Below are 24,649 nucleotides of genomic sequence, written 5' to 3' on the forward strand. Positions count from 1 at the left end.
GTTGATAAAGCTCTGATCTCATTTATATGGGATGGGAAAAAACCTAGAATACACCTGGATCTGTTACAGAGGCCTAAAAACCTAGGCGGCTTAGCACTTCCAAATTTTCGCCATTACTATTGGGCCCCAAATGTTCAAAAAATCATATATTGGCTCAATACCCCTGATGAAGACTGGTGCCAAATTGAAGCAGCGTCTTGCATCTCCACTTCTCTTAGAGCCTTGGTCACCTCCAGCCTTCCAATTTCCTCACGGCAGCACACCACCAGTCCTATAGTTATTAACACCCTCAAAATATGGGCTCAATTTCGAAAGAACTTTGGGTTTGAAAATCTTCTCCATTTAACCCCTATACACAATAATCACCTTTCCTTCCCGCCAGATTGGACTCTGAATTTGCTCTGTGGCAGAGACGAGGCCTCCATAACTTCTCTGACATGTACATAGACGGGGTCTTGGCAAGTTTTCAGGATTTGTCACACAAATTTGACCTCCCTCGGTCCAGCTTATTTAGATACTTTCAAGTTCGCCACTTCCTTCAGCATCATAACCCCGACTTTCCAAATATAACTCCATTTACTGCTGTAGATGATGTGTTGAAACTGACATTTAAGCCTAAAGGCCTTATCTCAAGAATTAATAATTGTATAGCCTCCTTTAAGAATATAACAATGGCAAAGATCAGAGCAGACTGGGAGAATGAGCTGGGGGTGGACTTAGAGGAGACCTGGGAGAGCGCTCTTTTAAGAGTAAACAACAGCACTCTTTGTGCTAAATTAAACATCATACAGTTCAAAATTTTATACCGGATTCATTACTTTTGACTTAGAGGTCAAAAGAGAAGCTCAGATGGAAGGGCTCAAAGACTCAGTAGACCAGCTGATGAATCACTACTCATACTGGACAAAGCTAAAGTGTGCTGTAGCCTGGTTCATGAAACTGAAAAGTTTGCTTAAGGAATTAATAGCAAAGAGAAAAGAAGCACAATGAGTGAGGAAATCAGAATGAGCCAAGGGAAAAAATCTAACCTGTGATGATTTGGCTGAAGCAGAAAGAAGTCATGTGAAAATGACACATCCCTACTTGTCTTACTACACGAGCTGTACATCTGGAGGTTGCATCTTCGCTTGACACTGATGCGTGTCTCAACGCCATCAGAAGATTCCTTGCCAGAAGAGGACAAGTAATGCTGGGCATACACTGTGCAATTTTTGGCCCATTTTGAGCCAATTTTTGAGTCGTGCGACAGTTTTGGTGATCGGCCCGAGTTTTGCCTTCATCGTGTGTCGTGCATCGTGTAGTATACATGGGGTAACGAGAAGCGATTAACACCTCACGACCAGCTCCCGATCATCAATCGTTTGGTCGTAAGAAAATCAAACCTGTTTGAAATCCTGTTGGCCGTCGTGACGGTGTCACCGCAGCCGCGCACACTGTGCACGCGCAAACACAGAAATGAAAGTGAAAAAAAATGGAGTAGCACGGCAGTGCAGCGTGTGATCTGGACACAAGCGATGGAGGCACAGCTTGTAGAACTTTGTCAAGCTCATCTGAGCCTTTTCGATTTGGCCTCAGAAAATTATCACGACCACAACAACCGTGAAAATAGTTGGATGGACATTGCTGCTCAATTGCAGCTGCCTGGTCAATGTTTTTCATTAGCAATTTAGCTAAGTTGATGGTGGTGGTGTGTGTGTCTGTGGGAGTGAAAGACACAGAGGGAGAGGGGGAGAGCGAGTGACAGATTTTCTGTTATAACCTTCATGTTATGGACGCACAGTGTGAGCTCTCAGGTCGCATCAGAGTATCGGGCCATATAGTGTGAGACCCTGCATCGTGACCTACGAACTTCTAACCCCTGTGAGTCAATTGTACAGTTTGAGCAGAAGCTGAATAACACGACTGAAAGAAGAAAAAAAAAAAAAAAAAAAAAAAAAAAAAATCGCACAGTGTATGCCCAGCTTTAAAGAGATGTACTCGGATTATGAAACCAACTTCCGATTAGCTAACAGTGAGTTAAAGAAAGCAATCAAAGAATGGAACTCCAGTATGATCGTAAAATCATTGCAGCAAAGGGGGATCCAATGGCATTTTAATCCACCAGCGGGATCTCACCATGGAGGAAGCTGGGAGAGACTCATCCGCTCAGTGAGAAACATTTTGAACTTCACAGTAAAAGAACAACTGTTGGATAAAGAAGGTCTCCACACCTTGCTGTGTGAAGCTGAGGCTATCATAAACAGCAGGCCTATTACAAGGGAATCTTCAGATCCCAGTGACCCGGAGGCATTAACACCCAACCATCTCCTATTGCTGAAGGTTAAGCCAGAATTACCTCCAGGAATCTTCAACAAGGATGCCCAATATGTAAATCGCAGGTGGAGACAAATCCAATATCTTGCAGACATTTTTTGGAAACGCTGGTGCAAGGAATACCTCATGCAGCTCCAAGAGCGTCAACAATGGACTACACCTAAGAGAAATTTCCATGCTGGTGATGTTGTGCTGATCGTAGATGACACAGCACCCAGAAATTCATGGCCACTAGGAGAATTGTAGAGATCTTTCCAGACCAGAAGGGTCTGGTGCGTCAGGTGAAAGTAAAGACCAAGACCAATGAGCTTTGTCGACCAGTTACAAAGCTGTGCCTTTTGCAAGAAGCCGAAGATAATTGATGCACTCTTTGAAAGTCAAGAACTAGCAAGTTTCCTCTGGGTGGAGGAAAGTGAAAGAACATTTCTTTAAGATAGTTGAAGTTCAATTAAAGTAATGTAGCCATAGACCTTTTAATTTAAGTTAAAGATTTAGGAGTAATTGTTTCAAAGACATTGATAATAATTAGGGGCCGGTAATGTAGGAGTCTACATGCAGTTAATTTGAAATTGTGGTGTCGCGAAAATGAGATAACCGGGGACGGTTACTAAAGTAGTGACAACGCCACCTGGGGGAGGGCGCTACAACCCCAGGAAAGATTTCTCTAGCCAATGAGAAGATTGTATTGGCTACCAAAGCCCACAGACTCGTTATTTAAAGGCAGAGGTGAGACAGAGGGAGTTTAAAATGCAAAGTTTATTAAGAGAAACTACTAAAACATAACTAAAAGATTAAAAAGGCACCTAGGGTAGCAGGGGTAAGAGAGTAAAATAAATTAAAACCCTTTATTACCAAACGATAATTAAAACAACATACTCCCTACCACAATGCTACCCTAAAACAAGCACAATATATTAAAAAAGCAGCAACTAAACAAAATGGTGGAGACCGGCCACTTGAGGAGGCAACCTACAGGGAGGAGTGCCCAAGGGTGCCACCAATTACTCACCCGTGTGATTTCACAGCAAACCTCACTCACACTAAACTCTAAAGGGTGCAATCTGCCTATGCCCGGTGTGTACACTCGCATGCATCGGGGAGGGGATTCCACCTCATGTGCCTAGCCTCTGAACAAGCGGCCGCACCTCCACTAAAACAATAAAAGAAAAGATAAAACGTTAAACAATCAATAAAAGATCAACATAAAACCAACACATCCCAAATCACTATACATTATAAAAGTAGTGCATAACAAACAAAATGGCATCTGACAAGACAGCAGCAGTCTAATGCACACCTGCAACAAGAGAGGGAAACAGTAGTCAGAGTCCACCCTACTATGCCACAGTATGATAAATACAAAGATCACACTTACCACTCTCTAAGGGCAACTGAGTAGCTTTCCTTAAGAGATATGTGGAGCTCAACTGCCTAGTGCTGCAGCCACCTTAGATTGCCAAGACTGCCAAATGCCTTCTCTCAGTAGTGAAGCGCAGCTGTTTCTTATAGCCAGGTAATTGTCGGCTGAAAGGTGTGGATGTCAGTGGTGCGTTTAGGGACATCATGTAACATCCTAACCCCAGAATCTACTTCACTACAATCTGTATGCTTTTATTTTGATAGTGCAGAAAAAAACAGGAAGTTGGGCGAGAGGAGAGTGGAGCCACATGGTTTTTTGACCTTGCAATCGCTCTTCATCCATTTTCAATTGAGCTTAATAAGTTTTCTTAATTTGGAATTCTGCTGCTGTGTACCTGTTTGGACTTTTAAAGTAAATATTGAGAAACTATCAAGGACTGTTGTTTCTTTTTGTTGTTTTTTTTTTTTGGATATGGAAAGAGGGACTAAGCGGAGCGTCAAGCTAAGGCTCCCACACTCCACATCTTCTCCAGCTCTTCTTTGAGCCCTTGGGACTTCTGCAGCTTCTCATATTCCTTCTTGTTCGGAACTGCTACATCTATCACTATGGCCATCTTCTTCTGTTTGTCTACCACCACTATGGCCGTTTATCAATGCCCAAGTACGCGAGTACGTACTCGCGTTCTCGGTGAGTACGTACCCGCCGAGAACGCACGGGAGTACGTACCTGCCGAGAACGCGAGCACGGACTCGTCGGCCGTTTCTCAATTCTCAAGTACGCGAGCACGGACTCGTGATTTGTACAGTCGGAACACCTGCGTGCGTGATGATGTCACAGGTCCGGAGTTTTTACTGCCGTCCCCTCCTAATTTAACTGTGAGTAACATGTTATGAAGCTTAACTTTAATCACAGCCAAACCGATTTACTCAGGAACAAATAACACACTGAAATAAACCAAACATTAACATTTAGAAGTGATCTAAGTGACTTATATATCATTTTTAACCTCAGTAGTGAAACCTCTATTAATAAAAGTAGTGTACATGTACATACGTGTACATACCTTAATAAAAACAAGCAGGTGAGATGTTAGAACGCTTTTATTTCTATTCTAGTGGACACTCAATACTATAGACAGCTGCTGGGGTTTCTTTAACCTGAGTAGTGAGAAGTCCGCGAGCGGTTTGGGGGGGGGGTTGGAAACGATGTGCCGGGAGTCCGCTGTTGAGTTTTGGACGAAATGCATTCTGGGATATTTAGCTGTCCCAAGTCCACACCGATGCATGCTCGATAAAACGGGCGGATCGAGAACACATCCGGGACTTTTTCGCGTTCTCGGCGTGATGCGTACTTCGAATTGGAACAGTACTTGGTCTCCGACTGATGACGTATCACGAGTACACGAGAACGCAAGTACGCACAAGTACGCATATTGATAAACGCCCTATGTCTGGTTGGTTAGCCATCACCCTTGGGGTCGCCTCCCATTTTGACCTTGGGACTTCCAAGCCTTATTCGGCCCCTGGTAGTACTTCTGGGTGTCAAGATGAAGGTCTGTGTTTCTGTGCTCATTAATAACTGATTTTTGGAAATATGTGGCCAATCTGCAGCAGCAATTTTAATCCCTATAACACAGTTTTTTTTCTGCAGAATAATTATTTTTACTTTTGATAAATTAGAAAGTTAGTGAATCAATCCCTGGTTCTTCCTGTCCATGTGTTAAAGTATCCTTGGGCAAGACACTAATCCCAGAGTTGCACCCAGTACATATATCAGACTGTGAACGCTGGATACGCTGGATGTATTCATGTGTGTGAGACTTGTAGTAGAAAGTTCTACTCAAATGGAGTAGAAATCTACTATATAAGTACCAATCCATTTACCATGGATGATTTCCTAATAAAACAGTTTTATGTGTACTGAGGTGTTTTCATGGTGTTTTATTGCTTCTTTTCCTTAAGGAATGGCTTAAAAATTCTTTAACCACTCATCTTGATGCATGCTCAATCATCCAGGTAAGTAAAACTCTAAAAGTTGATTCTGTTCATCTGGACGTTTTCAGTGGGAGAAACGTTTCGTCACTCATCCAAGTGACTTCTTGGATGAGGCATACAGCATGTTCAAAAGTATAAAAAGCAGCCAACAGAAAAGAGTATGTTTTAATCCTATCCAAGTGGTGTTGTTAAACAGTGGAAAAATAATTTCTTCACTTTATTCATCTTATAATGGACAAAAAACAAAGTCATACATCAATACATACATTACACATACATTTGTAAAAGAATACAGTCTATACTCTAAACTTATGAATACAGTCTATATTTTCTGATAAATGCATAACTGAATGACATGTTTGTATATTTGTGGAGTAAAAAAACTAAAAATGTCAATACTGTTAAACAAAAAAGCACATGGGAAACTGTAGAACAGATTTTCTTGATGGTGACAAGCTGGTCCCAATAGCAGCCCCTTGTACCTATGCTATTTTTAACAAAAAAGAAAAAAAAAAATAGTGCTAAAGATATTTTAAAATTACAACCCAGATTCAGTAAAATACTTAAGACTAAATGCAACATGTCACTATACTGACTCTTTTGGGATATAATGGTAAATTATTCTAATAATAGTATACTTTAGATATCTTTAGTCATTAATTCTTAATCTGTCACAAACTTAATTTAACTAGATTGAAAATTAGAGTGTGATAATGATTCCCTACTAAAATTTGGAATAACTGCATTTCAGGAATGATTTCTTTAATGAGCCATAAAGGAAGCTGGTGATACAAGAAAAAAGAGGGAAAGAGAAAGATTTACCTCTAGGATCAGGCTGTGTCTGCAATGAGGATTTGTCAGTGAATTCACAAATACAGACACTGATTTAATCACAAACTCTGTGGCCAACAATTACTGACCAGTTCTTATGTTCGCGTACTCAGAGGCACAATAGAACGAACTGAAAATGGGCTTTAAAACAAGAAAACAAACAGAAAATCAATCTGAACTTTCAAGTTAAGGGTTTTTTGTTTTTTTTTGTTTTTTTAGCTAAGAAAGGTGTAGTTTATGTCTACGAACAGTGAACACCCGTGTGCACACCTGTGTGGATCAACGCGCTTGTATACAAAAGGTTTTCCCATGTAACGGTCTGCTAGAGGGTGTGGAGGCCCATAGCCCCGTCCCCCAGGGCATGAAGCAGGCATGGAGGAGATCCAGGCTCCAGACATCCAGAGGACCCAGAGTGCGAGAGCCCAAGGAGTACCACCGGAGGGGCATCCGTGCCACCTTCCTGGGAAGGGCTGAGGAGATCCCCAGACGAGGGGGTCACCCAGTAGCCAGTTAAGGTTTTTAAAGTGTGATAACTTCATTTGTTGATGCACCTCCGCTGTGCATCAGTTGATTTTTTTTTATTATTTTGCCCTTATACTATTGAAAAAGATTTTTAATTGCAGTCCAAAAGCTGTTTCTGTTTTCTGGTTCAACTTCATTCAGAAGTTCCTCTATCAGGTGACTTAGTTGATTTTCATGTTTTTCTTGCAGAGGTTTCTTTTCCTTTTCATATTTTACATTCTTCAATTCTTTTTCCTGTTTATCCAGTAATTTGCTGATTTTTCTCAGTTTGTTGCTTCTTTTGGACATTTTTTTCACAACATCACGGATTTCTCCTTGGTGTGTATTCTTTAGTTGTTGTTCATTGTGAGCAGTCATTGCCTTGAACATGTTGTACTGCTCATCTTTCTCTTTCATTTCTTTCCCATGATTTTGCTCCATAGTTGAAATTTCTGCTTTGCATTTTTCCTTAAATTCATTGAACTCTTCAGCTTGTTTTCTGGCTGCTTCTTCATATGTTTTCTTCAGATTTCCCATTTTTGTTTTATAGTTTTCCTCCAGCTCTTTTCGTTCTTTCTCCTCCTTTTCTCTCCTGATCTGATCTTCAACTTTTCTTTTCTTTTCATAACTTTCTTTTTCCTGTGTGTACTTTTCTTCAAGTTTTCTCATTCTTTCTTTCTCTTCTTGTATTTTCTGTTCATCCTCTTGTTTTTGTTTTTCTCTTTGTTCTCTTTGTTCTTTCTCCCAGGCTTCTTGTTTTCTTCTTGTTTCTTCTCTGCTCTCTTCCAGTTTTTGGTCAATCCTTTTCTTTTCCTCTTTTTCTGACTGAATTTGTTTGTCCAACATTTCAAGTTGCATTTTAAAATCCTGCCTACGTCTTTCTTCCTCCTCTTTCCGTTTCCTGTTCTCATTTTCTCTCATTTCCTGTTCCTTGTTTCTTGCTTCACGCTCCTTATTTAGGTATTCATTTATCTCCATGATTTTCTGGTTTTTATCTTGCTCTATTTTTTCTTTCTCTTCTTTCAGTCGTTTTTCCTCCTCCTGTCGTCTCTGTTCATCTTCTTTTTTTTGTTTCTCTGAGGCTTCTCTTTGTTCTTTCTCCCACTGCTCTCTTTTCCTTCTTATCTCTTCTCTGCTCTTTTCTAGCTCTTTGTTCACACTTTTCTTTTCCTCTTTTTCTGACTGAATTTGTTTGTCCAACATTTCAAGTTGCATTTTAAAATCCTGCCTACGTCTTTCTTCCTCCTCTTCCCGTTTCCTGTTCTCTTTTTCTCTAATTTCCTGTTCTTTCTTTCTCTCTTCACGCTCCATTTCCATTTTTTCTTTCATCTCTCTGATTTTCAGTTCTTCCTCCTGCTGCATTTTTTCTTTCACTTTGTTCAGTCTTTCTTCCTCCTCCTGTCGCCGCTGTGCATCTTCTTGTTTTTGTTTCTCTGAGGCTTCTCTTCGTTCTTTCTCCCAGGCTTCTTGTTTTCTTCTTGTTTCTTCTCTGCTCTCTTCCAGTTTTTGGTCAATCCTTTTCTTTTCCTCTTTTTCTGACTGAATTTGTTTGTCCAACATTTCAAGTTGCATTTTAAAATCCTGCCTACGTCTTTCTTCCTCCTCTTCCCGTTTCCTGTTCTCTTTTTCTCTAATTTTCAGTTCTTTCTTTCTCTCCTCACGCTCCTTTTTGATATTTTCCTCCATCTCTTTCAGTTTCAGGTCTCTTTCCTGCTTTAATTTTTCTTTCTCTTCTTCCATTCTTGTTTTGATGGCTTCCTTTTCTTCCTCATGTTTTCTTCCCAGCTCCTCTCTCTCTCTCTTCATCTCTTCTTCCTTCTCCTTCAGGATTCTCTCCATCTCCTTCTTTATCGCTGCTTCAGCTTCTTGTAGCATCTCATTGGTGAAGTATTTTCCTCCATTTTCTTTCACCATGGTGTCAATCTTTGCTATCAGCTCACTGACTTGTTGGTGGTTCTCTTTACCTACATTATCGAACACATGGTATCTTCCTCCACAGTCAGAAAGTAACTTCTTGAATAAATCATCACAGTCCTGTTCAATATATTCTTCGATGGAGCGCTCATCACGTTCTAGTTCATCTCCTCTAGTTATAAGAATGATGGTGAATTTTTCAGAGTTCTTCCCAAATCCTTCCTTGATGAGTTTTAATGTTGTCTTCTCTTCATCTGTGAATCTGCCAATCTTTAACACCAACAGAAAGACATGTGGTCCTGGAGCCAGGAGACTGACACATTTCACCATCTCCTCATGAACTTCTTCATTTGACAGACTTGTGTCAAACAGACCAGGAGCATCAACCACAGCAACAGGACGACCGTCCACTTCACTCTCTTCTTTCTGACAATATTTGGTGACTGATTTTTGACTTGACATGGCTTTAAACAGTTTTTTTCCTAGAATGGTGTTTCCTGTAGAGCTCTTTCCACTGCCAGTTTTTCCTATCAGGAAAATCCTGAGACACTCTGGGCTCTCCTGTTCTTCATCATTTACAGCTGTAACAGAGTTAAGACACACTTTTAAAATTTACCTTTGAATTGAAATTTGCATTAAAATTAATCATATGTATTAGTTAGTTGGTTATGAAAAAGGACCTTTATCAACCATTTACTGGATCAGTTTCTGTAGAAGACATTGTATGAAATACAACATCACTTGTTTCTAGTATAATGTGAAGATTACAGTCTAGAACATGCTTTGTAAAAAAAAAAGATAAGAAATTACTTACTACTGTTTTTGCTCTTTTTCAGCTTTTCAAGTTCATCCCTTTGAACGTTGATCACTTTCTCTTTCTGTATGACCCTTTCAATTTGAGCATGTAAGAATGTTTTAGTTGTATAGGAGAATGGGTTGTCACTGGAGAATTTGATTTTTTCCACAGTGTCCAACATCTCTGGGATCTGCTGTTTGTCCTTGATGTTGAGAACAACAGATCTTCCTCCACAGCTCTCACAGAGCTCCTGGATGTTCTTGTCTTCCTTAACAAAGTTACCAACAGCTGGATCTGTAGGATCTGAGTCCACAGTGAACAGAATCATGGTGAAGTCATTGAATCGAGAGCTGTATGTGTTCTGGATGGTCTCTAACTCTCTCTTGTCTTCATCAGTGAGGGGGGCCACAGGTAGGACCAGGATGAAGGCATGGACACCCTCAGGATCACAGAGGGAGATACACCTGAGTGATTCCTCCATCACTGCCTCCTGAGGTTTTCCATACAAGGCAGGCAGCTCCACCAGGGAAACCAAACGTCCACACACCTCCCCCTGATGTTTAACACACTCTGATGAGTTGGAGACGGAATAAAGCTCGGTCTGACCTAAAATGACCTTGGCTGCTGAAGTCTTCTCTGCTGCTCTCCTCCCACACAGAACCAGGTTTACAGATGGTTTGATTTTTTCAGGCTCATGTGAGTGGGGGTGGGCATTGTATTCATCTGCAGTTTTCTGAATCTTCTCCATTAATGATTCATAATTATCTTCAGACATGTTGTAGTGCCTTTCCCCACATTCTCTGACGAGTTCTTTCAGAGACACTCTAATTTGATCCTGATGGGTGTTGATGACGATCGTGTGTTTAAAGGCATTGCGACCAAACAAACTCAAGATGAACTTCAGAGTTTTTCTGTTCTGCTCAGTGTATTTTGAGGGTTTCACCAAGAACAGCAGCGTATTTGGTCCAGGATGACAAAGATTTACACACCTCTTCACTTCTCTTCTCATGTCATCCTCAGACAGACTGAACAAGTTTGGAGTTTTCACTACTGTTAATTGATTTTCTCTCCACTCTCCACAGGAGGCTACAGAGTGCATTATGGGTGATTGTTTCTGGAAGTAAAAGCCTTGGTGCCCAATGATAAAGTTACCAAGCTTTGTCTTCTTATCCTCACTTTTGCCCAACAGCACAATCCTGAATGCAGACACTATGATAGAACAGAGAGAGGATTCAATAACAGAAACACAAAACGGGCTGAAATCACAACACATTTTGAGGAGAACTCATCTGGACAATTTGTAATGCTATTCATCTGGTCATTTGGTCAAAAGTATCTTTCCAACTCAGATTAAGATTAAAATCCAGTTACCTACCCAGTCAGTAAAATGTATTCATGTACAACTTTATATGGAAATAGTGTTTTCTCCATTCAAAGAGTGTGCAAATTACTGTAATTATTTTTAATGAACAAATTCAGATTTTTTTCAAGTAATTGTGGCATTGTATATTGAAATCTAGATAAAAAGTTTTGGTGTCCAATATTTTGGTGTCCATACTTGGACACCAAAATATTGGATCATCGACGACTACTGATAGAGACTTTTCTTGATTTTAATTTGAAGCCAAAACACCACTATATTGAACATTATAGTCATCTTGTGCGTTGTTTTGGTCCCTTAGTTGATTTGTGGACTATTCGATTTGAATCTAAGCACAACTTTTTCAAGAAAACTGTGCATGATGTCCAGTGCTTTAAGAATATACTACTAACACTTTCTTCAAAGCATCAACAAATGATGGCATACTTCTTAGATGGTCACAGTCTTTTTAAACCAAGTCTGCATGTTGATAATATTGACACAGTTGACATCTGTTTCTTGAATGAAAATCTTCAAAAGTGCTTGAAACTGAAATATCCACAGGTAAAAGCTGTGTCATTTGCTAAATGTGTTTATCTGTATGGGGCCCAGTATGTTAAAGGCATGATTATTTCATCAGAACAACTGAGTGGACTGCCTGAATTCTACAAGATACTGAACATTTTGGTAGACTCTGGGAAAGTGTCATTTGTTGCTACAAAGCTCTCCTCTTGGTTTATGGAACACTACAGATCATATCGGCTTGACAGCAGCTACAAAGATCTGGAAATACTTGACCAAGAAGATTTGAATGATTACCACCCTTTAGCTGAATACTGCGTAGCTGGACAACTGATGGTGACACCTGTTACGTGCCTCCTGCATTGAAAGTGATGGTATGTATTATTCTTAAATAGTTTTCAGTTGATTACTTTGAATTTGTCAATTATTTAGAATTGCGCCCTTTTTTGGTTTGTCTTCACAGGCCCTGTTACTGCGAGTCCACATCAGTCCAAAACTTATCAGAAAAATCCAACTGTCCACTGTTCCAGAATCTGTGAAGCAGCTTCAAGATGAACTGCAAGCAAAGCTTGAACTTGAAGGTGACCTTGCAATACAATATGAAGACCCAGATTTTGGGAAAGCACTTTGCAACCTGATGGATATTAATGAGCTACCTGCTGGACGGGCAGTGTTGCACCTCATTTGAGAGGAAAATGCATCAGCCTCGCCACCACATCACCACCACCGGTCTCTAGATGTGCAAAGCTGGTAGAGACATACCCTAAAAGACTGGCAGCTGTAACTGCAGCAAAAGGTGGTTCTACAAAGTATTGACTCAGGGGGCTGAATAATTATGCACACCCCACTTTTCAGTTATTTATTTGTAAAAACTGTTTGGAATCATGTATGATTTTCGTGACACTTCTCACGTGTACACCACTTTGTATTGGTCTTTCACGTGGAATTCCAATAAAATTGATTCATGTTTGTGGCTGTAATGTGACAAAACGTGGAAAAGTTCAAGGGGACCAAATACATTTGCAAGCCACTGTATTATTGTAGGCTCTACCTTACAATATAAAGCGCCTTGAGGCCACTGTTGTTGTGATTTGGCGCTATATAAGTAAAATTGAATTGAATATTATAGTTTTAGAGATTCAGCAGTTTGCAGTGTAATGTGGGAAATATATCATTTTTTACTAAGCTTTAGTAGTGGCATTTTGTGAAACTTTTATTAAATAAGTAGCTATAATCATTTTCTTACACACATTGCAAATGTGCTCATGAAGAGTTAGCATTCAGTCTTCTGAGGGTCATAAGCTTCATCTGGCGGGACTGTCCAGATGACATACTGTGAAAGCTGACTTAGAGTGCAGTAAAGGTCAATGCAAACACGCTTACAGACACAGACAACATGTATTATCTTTTTTAGGTGAGAGGTAAGATACATTTTGCTTGCAACTGCATTTTGGGCCTGCATAGCAACAGTTGGGACAGGATGTGCTCATGATGTTCCAGAGATAAGCATGAGGAAGAACTGAACAACAGGAAACACCTGGAGTGAAGACGGTTAGAACTGTTAAGACAGCTCTTTAAGTCTGTGAAGGTTCTCAGTCATCCAGGTCATCGTAGTCAAAGGAGTTTGCAAAGAAAAAAGCGTCTGGACTTCTTTAAGTTGCTTGAAGACGTTTCACCTCTCATCCGAGAAGCTTCTTCAGTTCTAAGGTCAAATGGCCGAGAGTCCCAGATTTAAACCCAGTGGGAGTATCCCCCCAAGGAGGGACAAAGGACCCCCTGGTGATCCTCTAATCACATGCGGCAAGGTGTGAACGCGGGTGTGGGACCTAATCAGCCAGGGTTTCGGGTGAGCCCATTGTGAAACCTGGCCCCACCTTGTCATGTGAATTCCTGAGGTCAGATGGCCCAGGATGTGAGTGGGCGTTAAGGCGTCTGGGGAGGGAACTCAAAACTGGATTATAAATGGCAGACAGTTGGTGTCGTAAACCGGCCATTTGACCTTAGAACTGAAGAAGCTTCTCGGATGAGAGGTGAAACGTCTTCAAGCAACTTAAAGAAGTCCAGATGCTTTTTTCTTTGCAAACTCCTTTGACGACAGCTCTTTAAGTATGCTAAAAGGTCGTCAACAAAGGAGAAGTAGCAACTGTCATTTACTGTAATTTATGCATGTTATGTATTCTGCTGACGCAAGAGGGGGCTTAAACCCTGACATACAAAAGTAAATTGAAGTGTACTTTCTAGTGAAAATCTATGCTGATGACGGCACGGTGTACATCTTCCCGCGCGTGTGTTCAATAAATCATTGTTTTGACTAACTCATCTGGAACAGTAGTGGTTTGTTCTCACACCTCAAAGAATCGGGACAGTAATTAATCAAATCCCTGGGACACACAAACCCCTCCAACTCTACCTTTTAGCCAAAGGGTAGATGTCAAATGTAATCAAAATCTTAGAGTTTTGATAAGTTTCAACTTTTCATCAACTTATTTTTGATTATTTTTCTGCTAACTTCTTTGGATTTTACAATGTATACAGACTTTATTGGTCAATCTAAAAATGGGTTTGAGAAGGGCTCCAAAATACCAAAAGGGCAAAGACTGTTTTTGCTGCACTGAGGTAAGTGGAGTATGGCAGACTACTCTGTCGAGTTTTGGATATTGGCTGACAAGGCAGGATAGAAAGAATGGGCTTTGTGGGGAGCCGTTCTATATGGACTGTCTGATATTAGAAATTAGTTAACTCTCTGGGGTCCAGGGTATAATTGGCTGTTTTTGACTACTTTTGACTTTACCTCTATATTTCACCTTTAAAAACGGTTTATCTTGCCTTGTTTGGTATCATTCTTTTCAGCATAACCTCACATATCTGAATTTGGAGTTAGATTTTCATTTTGACATACTGTATTAGCACAATTGATCTAAATTCAGGCAAAAAACATAAAATAAGAGTAGAAAAAAGTTTTATATTATAAAATATTTTCTACTGTAAAAACCACAAACATGTTTAACAAATCACTTTTAAAACTTCAAATACAAATAGAAATTGTACATTTTTAACAATTATTTTTAAGATTATGCACAAGTTGTGCAAAAAACAGTAAAATGGTACTATTTACTTAAAAATGCCGCCAAGGCCTCAGGCTTTTTTTAATATAACCATTTAAAACTATTTACAGAACAATTAGGTGTTCTGCATGAAATAAGATGCCAAACATTTATGCAACTCCAAAAAAAGTTTCTTTCCACTATAAGACAGAGGAGAACACCACAGGCCTAAACTCTGCAGGTCTGAACAGAAGGTGCGTTTACATTTCAGTCTGTCTTTGATGGTTTTTGGAGCAACTGTGACATTCATCAGTATAACTGACACACAAAACAAAAGGGAAGTGTTGTATTTTTCTTTTTTGCTCACAAGCAGAGAATGTTTGCTAGCGCAGTCCTTAGAAAACGCAGTTTTTATTGTTTCTTCCCTCAGTAAACTCCACTGTTTTATTCAGAATAAAACATTGCGTGTATTTTTGATTATTACTCTGGTTTTACGTGACCACCAACATGATTTAAAAATTGGTATATAGTTTGAAGTCCGGGCTTTCGACACAAGTTGAAATGGAGACTGTGTTGTTGTATCTTGTTGATGTGTCGTCTTAAATGGGTTATGTGATTTTGACATGGTGGCGGGTCCGTTGACCCGAGAGGGTTAACTGGAAAATTACTCCAGGAAAGTCAGTACCTCTACTGTGGCAAAAAAGGATACTTTACTGATTCCTTCCCCCCTGTCAGCCCAAAAGAGCCTGGCAATACTGGTGGGGATACTGGTGAGCAAGACTGAAAACAGTTCCTCCCTACCAAACTGCTAGTTCTGCTTAATTGTGTATTTGGACTCTCTCACACTCCCTGCAGGCTCTTGTTGAGTCTGAATGCAAAACAGAACTTTGTGGATAAAACACTGGCTTTTGATCTCAGCATGACTCTCAAACAGTTACCCGAGCTTCTTCAAATGTCAGCATTAGATGGCTTCTGAATTCCTGGATGACATTTTGATCTTTATAAATCTCTCTCAGAGCATGAATCCTGCATCCCCTGGTTATGCAGGGCCTGCTTTAAAACACACTCTTCATCAAAGGTGAAAAATTCAAGTTCTCTTTCTCAGGATCTGTTCCCCCTACCAAAGGAACAGATCAGGGCAGATGCCAGTAAAGATCCAAGTGGTATTAGTTTGGCCCGAATGAACAACCTGGAAGCACCTGCCCTGCCTAAACTTCCTTCCTGCTTGGAGACTGCCCAGCTCATCATGGCTTATGTGTTTCCACTTCACTGAATTTCCATGGACTATGTTTCCAATCACAGAGCCCAGTTCACCTCACAAGTAAGAATTCTGTACTTCTCTTGGAGCTCAGGTTAGTCTCTCATCTGGTTTCAACCTTCAGAAAAATGGTCAAGCTGAGAGGACTAATCCGGTGTGCTCTCCAGTGTGCTGTTACCTCCAACCCATCCACCTGGAGCACTCACTGGGCTGGGCTGAGTAAACACAATTCTCTGACCTCCTCTGCCACCACCCTCTCTTTCTTCAATTTGTCCTTATCAGCCACCTCTGTTTCCATCTGTCGAAGGTGAAGGATCTGTTCCCTCCATCCAGCCCCGCCTTCAACGATGTTGTCGGCTTTGAGGCTGTCATAGTCCTCCAGTACTCCTGTGCATCTCTGCCATTTCTTTCTGTCTCTGTATCTCTATCTCTATATCTCTCTATATCAATTTGTGTAAATAGTTGCCATTCTGACATGCACTGTAAATAAAGTCACTGAATCTGCATATTGAGTCATGTCTTTGAGTATGACCTGCTTATTAGTTATGGCATCAGCAGTGGTAAGTTTTGAATAGATGGCTGTTGCTGCCCATTGTGTATATTACAACATAGAATTAACATAAAGTGGTATCAACAGTAAATAGTATTTGCAATGGTGAGAAAGGAGACTGTTATTTATATTACTAAGAAAATATAAGTGAACTCACCAGATGCTGCAGTTGCCATGATGTCTCTCTGCTGGAACATCAACTGTTCTGCAGGTACAAGAATATGAAGGAGATAATTATTAGATGCTGTTTACTCCACTCTTTAACACCTGACAGCATTCTTTATAGGTGATAAATACAGATAATTGTCTCAAGTGAGCATTATTATTGCATCAAGAAAACCAGACTTTTAAAGCAGAGGTTTTGGTTTTTTTTTTTAAATAAATGTTTGACACAAATGTGACTTACTGATGTTGCTGAGTTAAAGTGAGTCTGGCTCCTGCAAAAACTATCAAATCAGAGATAGCATGACAGTCAGACCACATCTGCTCTCTAGCCACAACTGGTAGCCATAATGGGTAGCTTCCATGTGTTTGATTTGGGAGATTTCCACCAGATGTCCAGCCTAATGCAACACCAAAGGGGGGTATTGGACCAGTTCACTTTCACTCATGAAGCAAAGTGAAGTGCTGTGTTATTATCTGACCCGTTTCTCTCCCTAGATTACCATCTTTATGTTCCACCTGAAAAAGGACATGCTTGATCTGCAGTACGGATTTTAAGAAAACTGGAAGTACAAACAATTCCCCATCACATATCCAGTTCCAATCAGTGTAAATTGCTGCTTTTATATAGTCTAAAGGGTGCAATAACAGATATCAGACCAAATATTGAAAATGTATGTTAGTCTGTATTTGAATAGCACCAGTAATGAAGCTGGAACTCTCTAAATCTAGAATCAGGGTTTTTAATGTTATTTTTAGCTAGTCACAGTGTAAGTTTTTCTATTCCTTCTATGCCTTTCTTCGGGCTCTGTGTTGCATGTCTTTTCAGTTACTTCCTGTTGTTGTTTGCTTCCTTGGTTTTCCCCTTAATTGTTTGTCTCATGTCCACAGTGGCCTTACTCATGTCTTTCCCACTTTCTTTTGTTGAATCATCCATATGTTTTCGAGATTTCTAGCATTCATCCCCAATGCCTATATGTCTCCAGAGCCCAGTACTATGAAGCAAGGTCAACACACCCTGGGGATCTCCAAAAGTTGAATCTGTTCATCTGGACGTAGCGTTTTGTGGGAGAAATGTTTCGTCACTCATCCAAGTGACTTCTTCAGTCTCAGCTGACTGCAGGTTTCCCCAATCTTATAAACAGTACATTTGCATAATGACTGAAACCAGCCCACTGAAGGAACAATGGGCTGGGAGGTCAGTTCCTTAATCATAATTATGCAAATTCTCATGACCATTGATCATTGATCATGATGTCCACTGGCCTGTAGGTGTAAATAGACTGCAGAGTCCTGGCCTGACGAGGTGGCTGTTCTGTGTTGTGCCATCCGCTTTGCTAGAGGTTGTTTGGTTTCCCCGTTGTATAAATCCTGTCAATCCTCCTGGCACTTAACAGCGTACACTATGTTACTCTGTATGTGTCGGGGCGACCCGATCCTTGGGGTGGACCAGTTTTTGGTGCAGTGTATTTTGGGGTTTAAAAGCCACAGAGACCCGGTGTTTAGAAAAAATGCATCTCAGGCCCGCTTGGGCGGGGATTGGCCTTCTCTCCTGGATCGGCTGGAGCTTTGTTTAGATGCCTTTCCAGCTTTGACAAAGGTCCAGCTGGGATAACCACATTTACTCAGGGCCTTCTTGATGTGATGTTCTTCTGCCTCCCTGGACGCTGTGTCTGTGGGGACGGTGTTCGCTCTGTGTTGTAGCGTCCTGATGACACCCAGTTTGTGCTCCAGTGGATGATGAGAGTCAAACCTTAGATACTGATCCGTATGTCTAGGTTTACGGTACACGTCAGCTTTTAGATTTCCCCCATTACTGATAGAAATTTCACAGTCTAAGAAGGCTAACCTGCCACTTTTCATATCCTCCCTGGTCAAATCACAACATAGAACATGGAGATTTACTTTCCTGGATGATTGAGAATGCATCAAGACACCCTGGGGATCTTTCCATTAGCTGGATTCACTTAATGTGAAAATGGGCAATCGGGAAAAGTGGTCACCAAAGCTGGTTGTCAACCTAATAAGTTAACACAGGGTTTTACCTGCACATTCACATTGAAAGGGGGGTGTTGACAAAAGGGACATTGATTGAACCTAAAAAATTAGGGGCTTAGTCCATCCTTGAATTCTTTTGGATTTTCATTTGAAAATCAAAAATATTTTTTCACTATATTTTATTAAGTACTTTGTATAAAATTTGTAAATAATAACTAATGTCATTTAGTAAATCAATAATTAAAACAAATATAAAATAAAACACTGATCAAAAAAAAAAAGCAGTCATACACAAGATTGCATACCGACATAATGAAATTGGTTTTATAGCTTCTGCTTCTGTTGTTCCACAATGGCGCCTTTTAAAATTGTGTCATCTCTGTCTGGTCTTTTAAATGCTCAGTTCTTCTTCACCATTCCTGTTCTTTTGGTGTCTCATCTGCTACATTTTAATTAGCTCCACTCTTCACTACTCTGATTGTAAAATTAATCCAACTAGATTCTGTGCATTTTCCATCAAATGGTATCTGTCTTCACAGCCACATCACTTCTTCATTTTTTAACTTCATTTTTCATTTCAATGTTGCACTAAGTGCTTTAATAATAACTTTTTTTACACATCTGGACATACAGTATTTTTGTCATTGCACAGAATTTGACTGTCTCTAGTTTATTTCACATAAACTGCTATGTGTACTGTATTCAAATGTCTATTAGATTTTGTTAATTAAAAATGAACTACAAATATAACACAGTAGATTAAGACCTAAAATTGTCTTCTTTAAAGCTTAATCTGAATGCACAAACACCCCACCTCTGTGGGGAGAGCAGGGTGGTCTAAAGCAGGGATACTCAACTTGATTTGCCTAATGGCCACATTAGGAAAATGAGGAGAGGCTGGAGGCCAGTTAATAAACTACATTTGTAAAGTTTGAAAAAGTTGGAATATTGTCCTCGTACAGACTCCGTGCCGCTGTTGAATCCAAAAACTAAACTTGCACACTTTCACGAGCTGAGCATCCATAAATGGTTCAGGAGTTTTAGCAACATCCCAGGTTACACGCAAGCGAAGCAGTGGTGGATTTTTCTGCAGCAGATTTGTCACCACATCAAGGTTGTAGTTGTGGTAGAATAAGACGACTTTGAACCCGCAATCTTGTCTTTTTGCGCAGTGCTACCAACTGGGAAACCTGCACTGAAGCTTGAACCTTTTGTCTCAAAATGGCGCTGAATATGAACAATTTTGCATATAGCAACTGTCATTTGGTAAATGAAACACACCGGCTTTGTGTTGACATCAGGTGGCAAAATGACCCCTGACATAAAGGCAGGGACTTTTGCAGTGCAGATTCTCAACCTGAACAAACGACCTAAAAGGAATTACTGAGTATTTACCACATCACCAAAGGAAAAACCTGTGTGAATATTTTAATTTTGAGCAATTTTTGGAATGACCGCGGGCAGTCAGCAGCCAAACACCGGGCGCATTTGGCCCACGGGCCGTTACACGAATATGACTGGTCTATAGTCTTCGTGTTTCCTCGTCATGAGGATCAGTAATAAATATAGATTATTTGAAACAACTGTATGCCTTGATTTTTTCTTCCCATCGGCAGCAAGATATTTTATTGTTCTATAATCATTAATATGTGATCCTAGAATAGGACCTACACTGTATCTGCTGACCTCATGTCTGTGCATACGCTGAGCCTTTCTTTGAATTCTTCCTTTCTTTTATATCTTAACTTTTTTAAAACTTCAATCGTTACTGTCAAACCATAAACAGCAGAGAGTCTGCAGCTGAGAGAATAAAAATTAAAACTGTCAGAAGCAGTTTCACATTCAGATCAGCTGGAAAGCCAGAGTTTACACTGTTAGATTGATCCAGTTTAAGGTTTCAGAGCATAGAGCTAAAATAAGCTGGAATTAAAATGTTTGTTGTTGTTGTTGTTGTTGTTGTTCCCGCAAGTTACTCTGATAGAAAAAAAACAACAGCAACGATGACAGTCTGGTTGCAGCCAAAAGACACAATTTAAAACATTTCTTTTGCAAATGTGTCTGTTACGTGCAGACACAACACTGATTCGTCAGTTGAGTTAGGAGCCTTTTTTATGCTTGATTCATAGGTCAGATTTAAGTGGCTTAACAAGCAAAGCAAAACAAACTATCACTGTGAAAATGGTCAGCTATAAGGACTGGATGGGAAATTAGTGGAAAAATCAGGCAATATATAAAGAAAAATGTTGTAAAACTAAAAATATAAAGAAATGAGCGGTGACTGAAGACTTTTGCACAGTACTGTACACATCAATTTTACATATCAACAAGAATTACTAAAACTAAACCTATAAAAAAATATTATTACCATTATTACCATTCCTCCCACGGACATTATGAAAACCTTTAAGAATAACTGTAATATCATCAAAAACAATTATGTGCGTGTGTGTGTGTGTGTGTGTGTGTGTTAATTTGATTATATCTGTCACATCTTCGTTCTTTCATTTAAACCATTACTTTCAGTTTTGACATCTCTAATTAATAAGCTGGAAAATTCAAATTAAAGACAAAACAGTCAAAATTTTAAAAACTTTATTAATCTTTATTTTCCAAAAACACCTGAATCAGAGAGAATGAGACATCATTTTAGAGTCTTGTGTAGTAATCTGCTTGCGGAAATTGCTGAAACATTCACAGGGGGTAGCAGGAAGTGACAAATTGTTCTCAAACATTTTTTGTAATACTTTGAAATCTAATAAAAAAATGTGACCGACTTCTGTGATCAAGGTTCAAAGGAGGGATTTTGGCTGTAAAGAGTTCCAATGTTTTACATTTCTTTACTTTACTGACATTTTTTTTTTTTTTTACCAATGTTTAATCATTTGTTCTTTCTTAGTTGTTTTACATTTTGTATTTTTTGTATTAACGACACAGTCTGATTGTTTTAAAGGTTTCACATTTTTTTTTAACAAATGAATATTGAGCTGAGGTCCAGAGTCTTGTGCAGTAAAAAACAAAAGCCAGCTAAATGTCTGGATTTTGTTTTTTAATGTTAAAATATAACTATTAAGACTTTAACAACCTGAAACTGATCACAGTAATGAGAGCTCTGCTGTCGCTGCTGAGGGTGTGGTATTTCTGGTTTATTGCTGAAAGATAAAATGGCTATGATTGACACAATAAAATAAAATATGCCTTAGGGTTATAAGTTTAAGATGTTTTAGGACCAAGATTAAAGTTTCACGTTAAACACGTTAAATAGTTTCACGTTGAAGCAAAACACTGAGCTGAGAGATTAAAATATTAATTACAACACAAAGTTTTACATAATATTTTTACTTCAGAGGTTTTTTGCTGAGCACGATTCACAGCCTGTTTTTCTTCATCATCATGTGCGACAGAGCAAAAAGGACTCGGATTACAGATTTTGTCACCAATAGTAACCGTAAACTTCTTACATCTACTTCACTAATTTGGAAATCACTTACCAGCTGAAACGTCGCAGCTTCCTTCAATATGGCAAAGTGAAAGTAACGGTTCATAACAAAGAAGCAGGAAGAAGAAAGGGTGTGGCAGATTATTATTAAAATAACGTCTTTGTTAAAAAAGAAAACCTAAAACTTGTTTAAAATAATTATAACTAAGTTTTTTTTATTTTTAACAAAATAAATAAACTTAAATAACTCGCAAAATTTTGATAAGACATCTTTTCATTGTCGCCTTTGCAAATAGCTCTTTACATTTATAAATAGACACGGTAATTGTCAGGTCTTCCGCCTCCTTATGCAGCAAAGTGCAGTTCCAATACGTTCTCACTCCTAACTCTTCAAACGTGCGACGCATGGTCCGGTGTTCCAGATTAACTGGCGTCGCAGATTAACTGGCGTTGGTCGAACGGATGTGTGGTAGACTTGCTTTTCAGGAGCTGCTACCGACAAACCAGCAAAAAAAAAACAAAAACAAAAAAACGCCAAATGTGTCATCTGTGACACTTGTGAGGTTACCTCAAACACACTCCGTCAGTCCGTCAGATGCTGTTGAACAACTAAATGTTTAAAAATGTCGTGAGTTTACCTGGTGATATTCTCATGCAGGAGGCGATCGTGAAAACGGCAAACAACTAACACCACGCCGGTGCGGTTCACAGGACAGCAAGAGTAAACGATTGGGAGAACCTTCATCGTTATCGTCCCCCTCGTACGTGTTATTACTCCGATTTCATTTTTTTTGCTTCACAATTAAAGCGTGCAGTTTACTTTGATCTGTTTGATCTGATTTTGAGTGCGGGGGAGAGCAAGAAATGTTTACTTTTAATGCTAAGTAAAGAATATTCAGGATTTATTTCCAAAACTTGCATATGATCTGCAATTCGTAGCAGATCTACTATCACATAGCAGCTGGAGCAGTCTCAAATGAAGGTCAGTCCACTACTGCCACCTGTGGCCAAATGCCATAGCTTACTACTAGACTAACTTGTGACACATCTGCAGTAGAGGCTGAGTGGCTGCACTTACATCTGAATCATTCAAATCGACCCACAAACATGTTAAAAGATGCAATGCCAGCAATGTGGATTGTCAGAACTAAAACCAATCATTAAGCAAAGACAACGGACATCATTCTTTTCTGTTTGTTACACAGACAGATTAACTTGAGACACACACATCTGCAGCTGACTCTATCCCCTATTTTGGATTTGTTTCATGAACAATACAATTGTAACTTTCAGTGCTTTCCGTTTGTGTTGATAGGAGTTATGTGGGTTAGTTCAGCTTCACCACTAGGGGGCTGTCTAAACCAAATTGTGATTTATACTGTGTCGTAGAAGCAGCGGCAGGTTATGTTTACTTGCATGGATGTGAGCTACGTTGAAATAAAGAAGCTTGCTCACTACTACTGATGTTTTATTAAAAACACGACATGGTACCAGGAGTGAACCAGTAAAGCAGGTCATCATGGACAGTGTTAAGCAGCCAGATGCCGTCAACTGGAACGGAAATGTGGACTGTGAGTGGCGAACTTTTAAACAGCGGTTTATGCTATACCTGCAAGCTGTCGGCCTAGATAGTAAGCCTGATACACGGAAGATTGCATTGCTTCTTACCGTAGCAGGTCCACAAGCGGTGGAAGTATGTAACACGTTTGTGTTCGCAACTGCAGAAGACAAAGAAAAGTTTGACGAAGTAGTGAGAAAGTTTGATGAACACTGTTCGCCCAAAAAGAATGAAACGTTTGAGAGGTACGTCTTTCGGTCACATATACAACAACCTTCAGAGAGTTTTGATACGTTTCTGACCGACCTCAAGTTAAAGGCAAGAACATGCAATTTTGGACAGCTGCAAGAATCTATGATAAGAGATCAGATCGTATTTGGAATAAAAGATACAAAGATAAGAGAGAGGCTTCTGAGAGAGGCGGCTCTGACTCTAGCAAGTGCTGTGAAAGTATGTCATGCCAGCGAGCTCGCAATACAACATGCAAAAACCTTCAGCGGGTCGCCGAGGGAAACAGACACGGAAAGCACGGCTGTAGCTGCAGTTAATACATGGCAGGCAGGGCGCACGTACAAAAAAGAACAGAAAGAATCAAAAGACACGTTCTTGTGCATAAGATGTTGCACAAAACATGGAAGGAAACAATGCCCAGCTTTTGGTAAAATATGCAAAAAATGCAATGGACAAAACCATTTTGCCAAGCAAAGTTTTTCAAAGAATAAGCAAAAAGAAAGAGTACACACAGTAGAAGAAACTGCTCTCAGTGACACGTTTTTTGTGGGAATGGTAATGCAGCACGATACACCCATCGACCAACCTGCAGTACAGTGAAGCAGGACAAATGGACAGAGACGTTACCAGTGAATGGAGCCCTGGTAACTTTCAAAATGGACACAGGAGCCAAGGCTAATCTAGTGAATGAGCTGGATGTGAAAGCAATGAAAACGAAACCACACATATTCCAAAATAACAGTTTACTCCAAGCATATAATGGAGAACCAATCAAAACCAAAGGTAAATGCAGGCTCAGGGTACAAGTAAAAGGAAAATAT

The 24,649-nt window shown here is 39.8% G+C and overlaps 1 protein-coding gene across 1 annotated transcript; it reads right to left on the bottom strand.

Moving 5' to 3' along the window:
• Nucleotides 1–7,707: 7,707 nt before the first annotated feature.
• LOC100711929 (GTPase IMAP family member 8) lies at nucleotides 7,708–22,735 on the bottom strand (the record flags this gene model as incomplete). Its single annotated transcript, XM_003446594.5, has 4 exons — nucleotides 22,678–22,735; nucleotides 16,601–16,648; nucleotides 9,728–10,918; nucleotides 7,708–9,494 (listed from the first exon to the last, which is right to left on the bottom strand). Coding segments are annotated over exons 1-4 (3,042 nt in total), but the record flags the coding sequence as incomplete, so codon positions are not given.
• Between the last annotated feature and the right edge of the window lie 1,914 nt (nucleotides 22,736–24,649).

This window comes from Oreochromis niloticus, linkage group LG23, assembly GCF_001858045.2.
Source record: "Oreochromis niloticus isolate F11D_XX linkage group LG23, O_niloticus_UMD_NMBU, whole genome shotgun sequence".
Lineage (NCBI taxonomy): Eukaryota > Metazoa > Chordata > Actinopteri > Cichliformes > Cichlidae > Oreochromis > Oreochromis niloticus.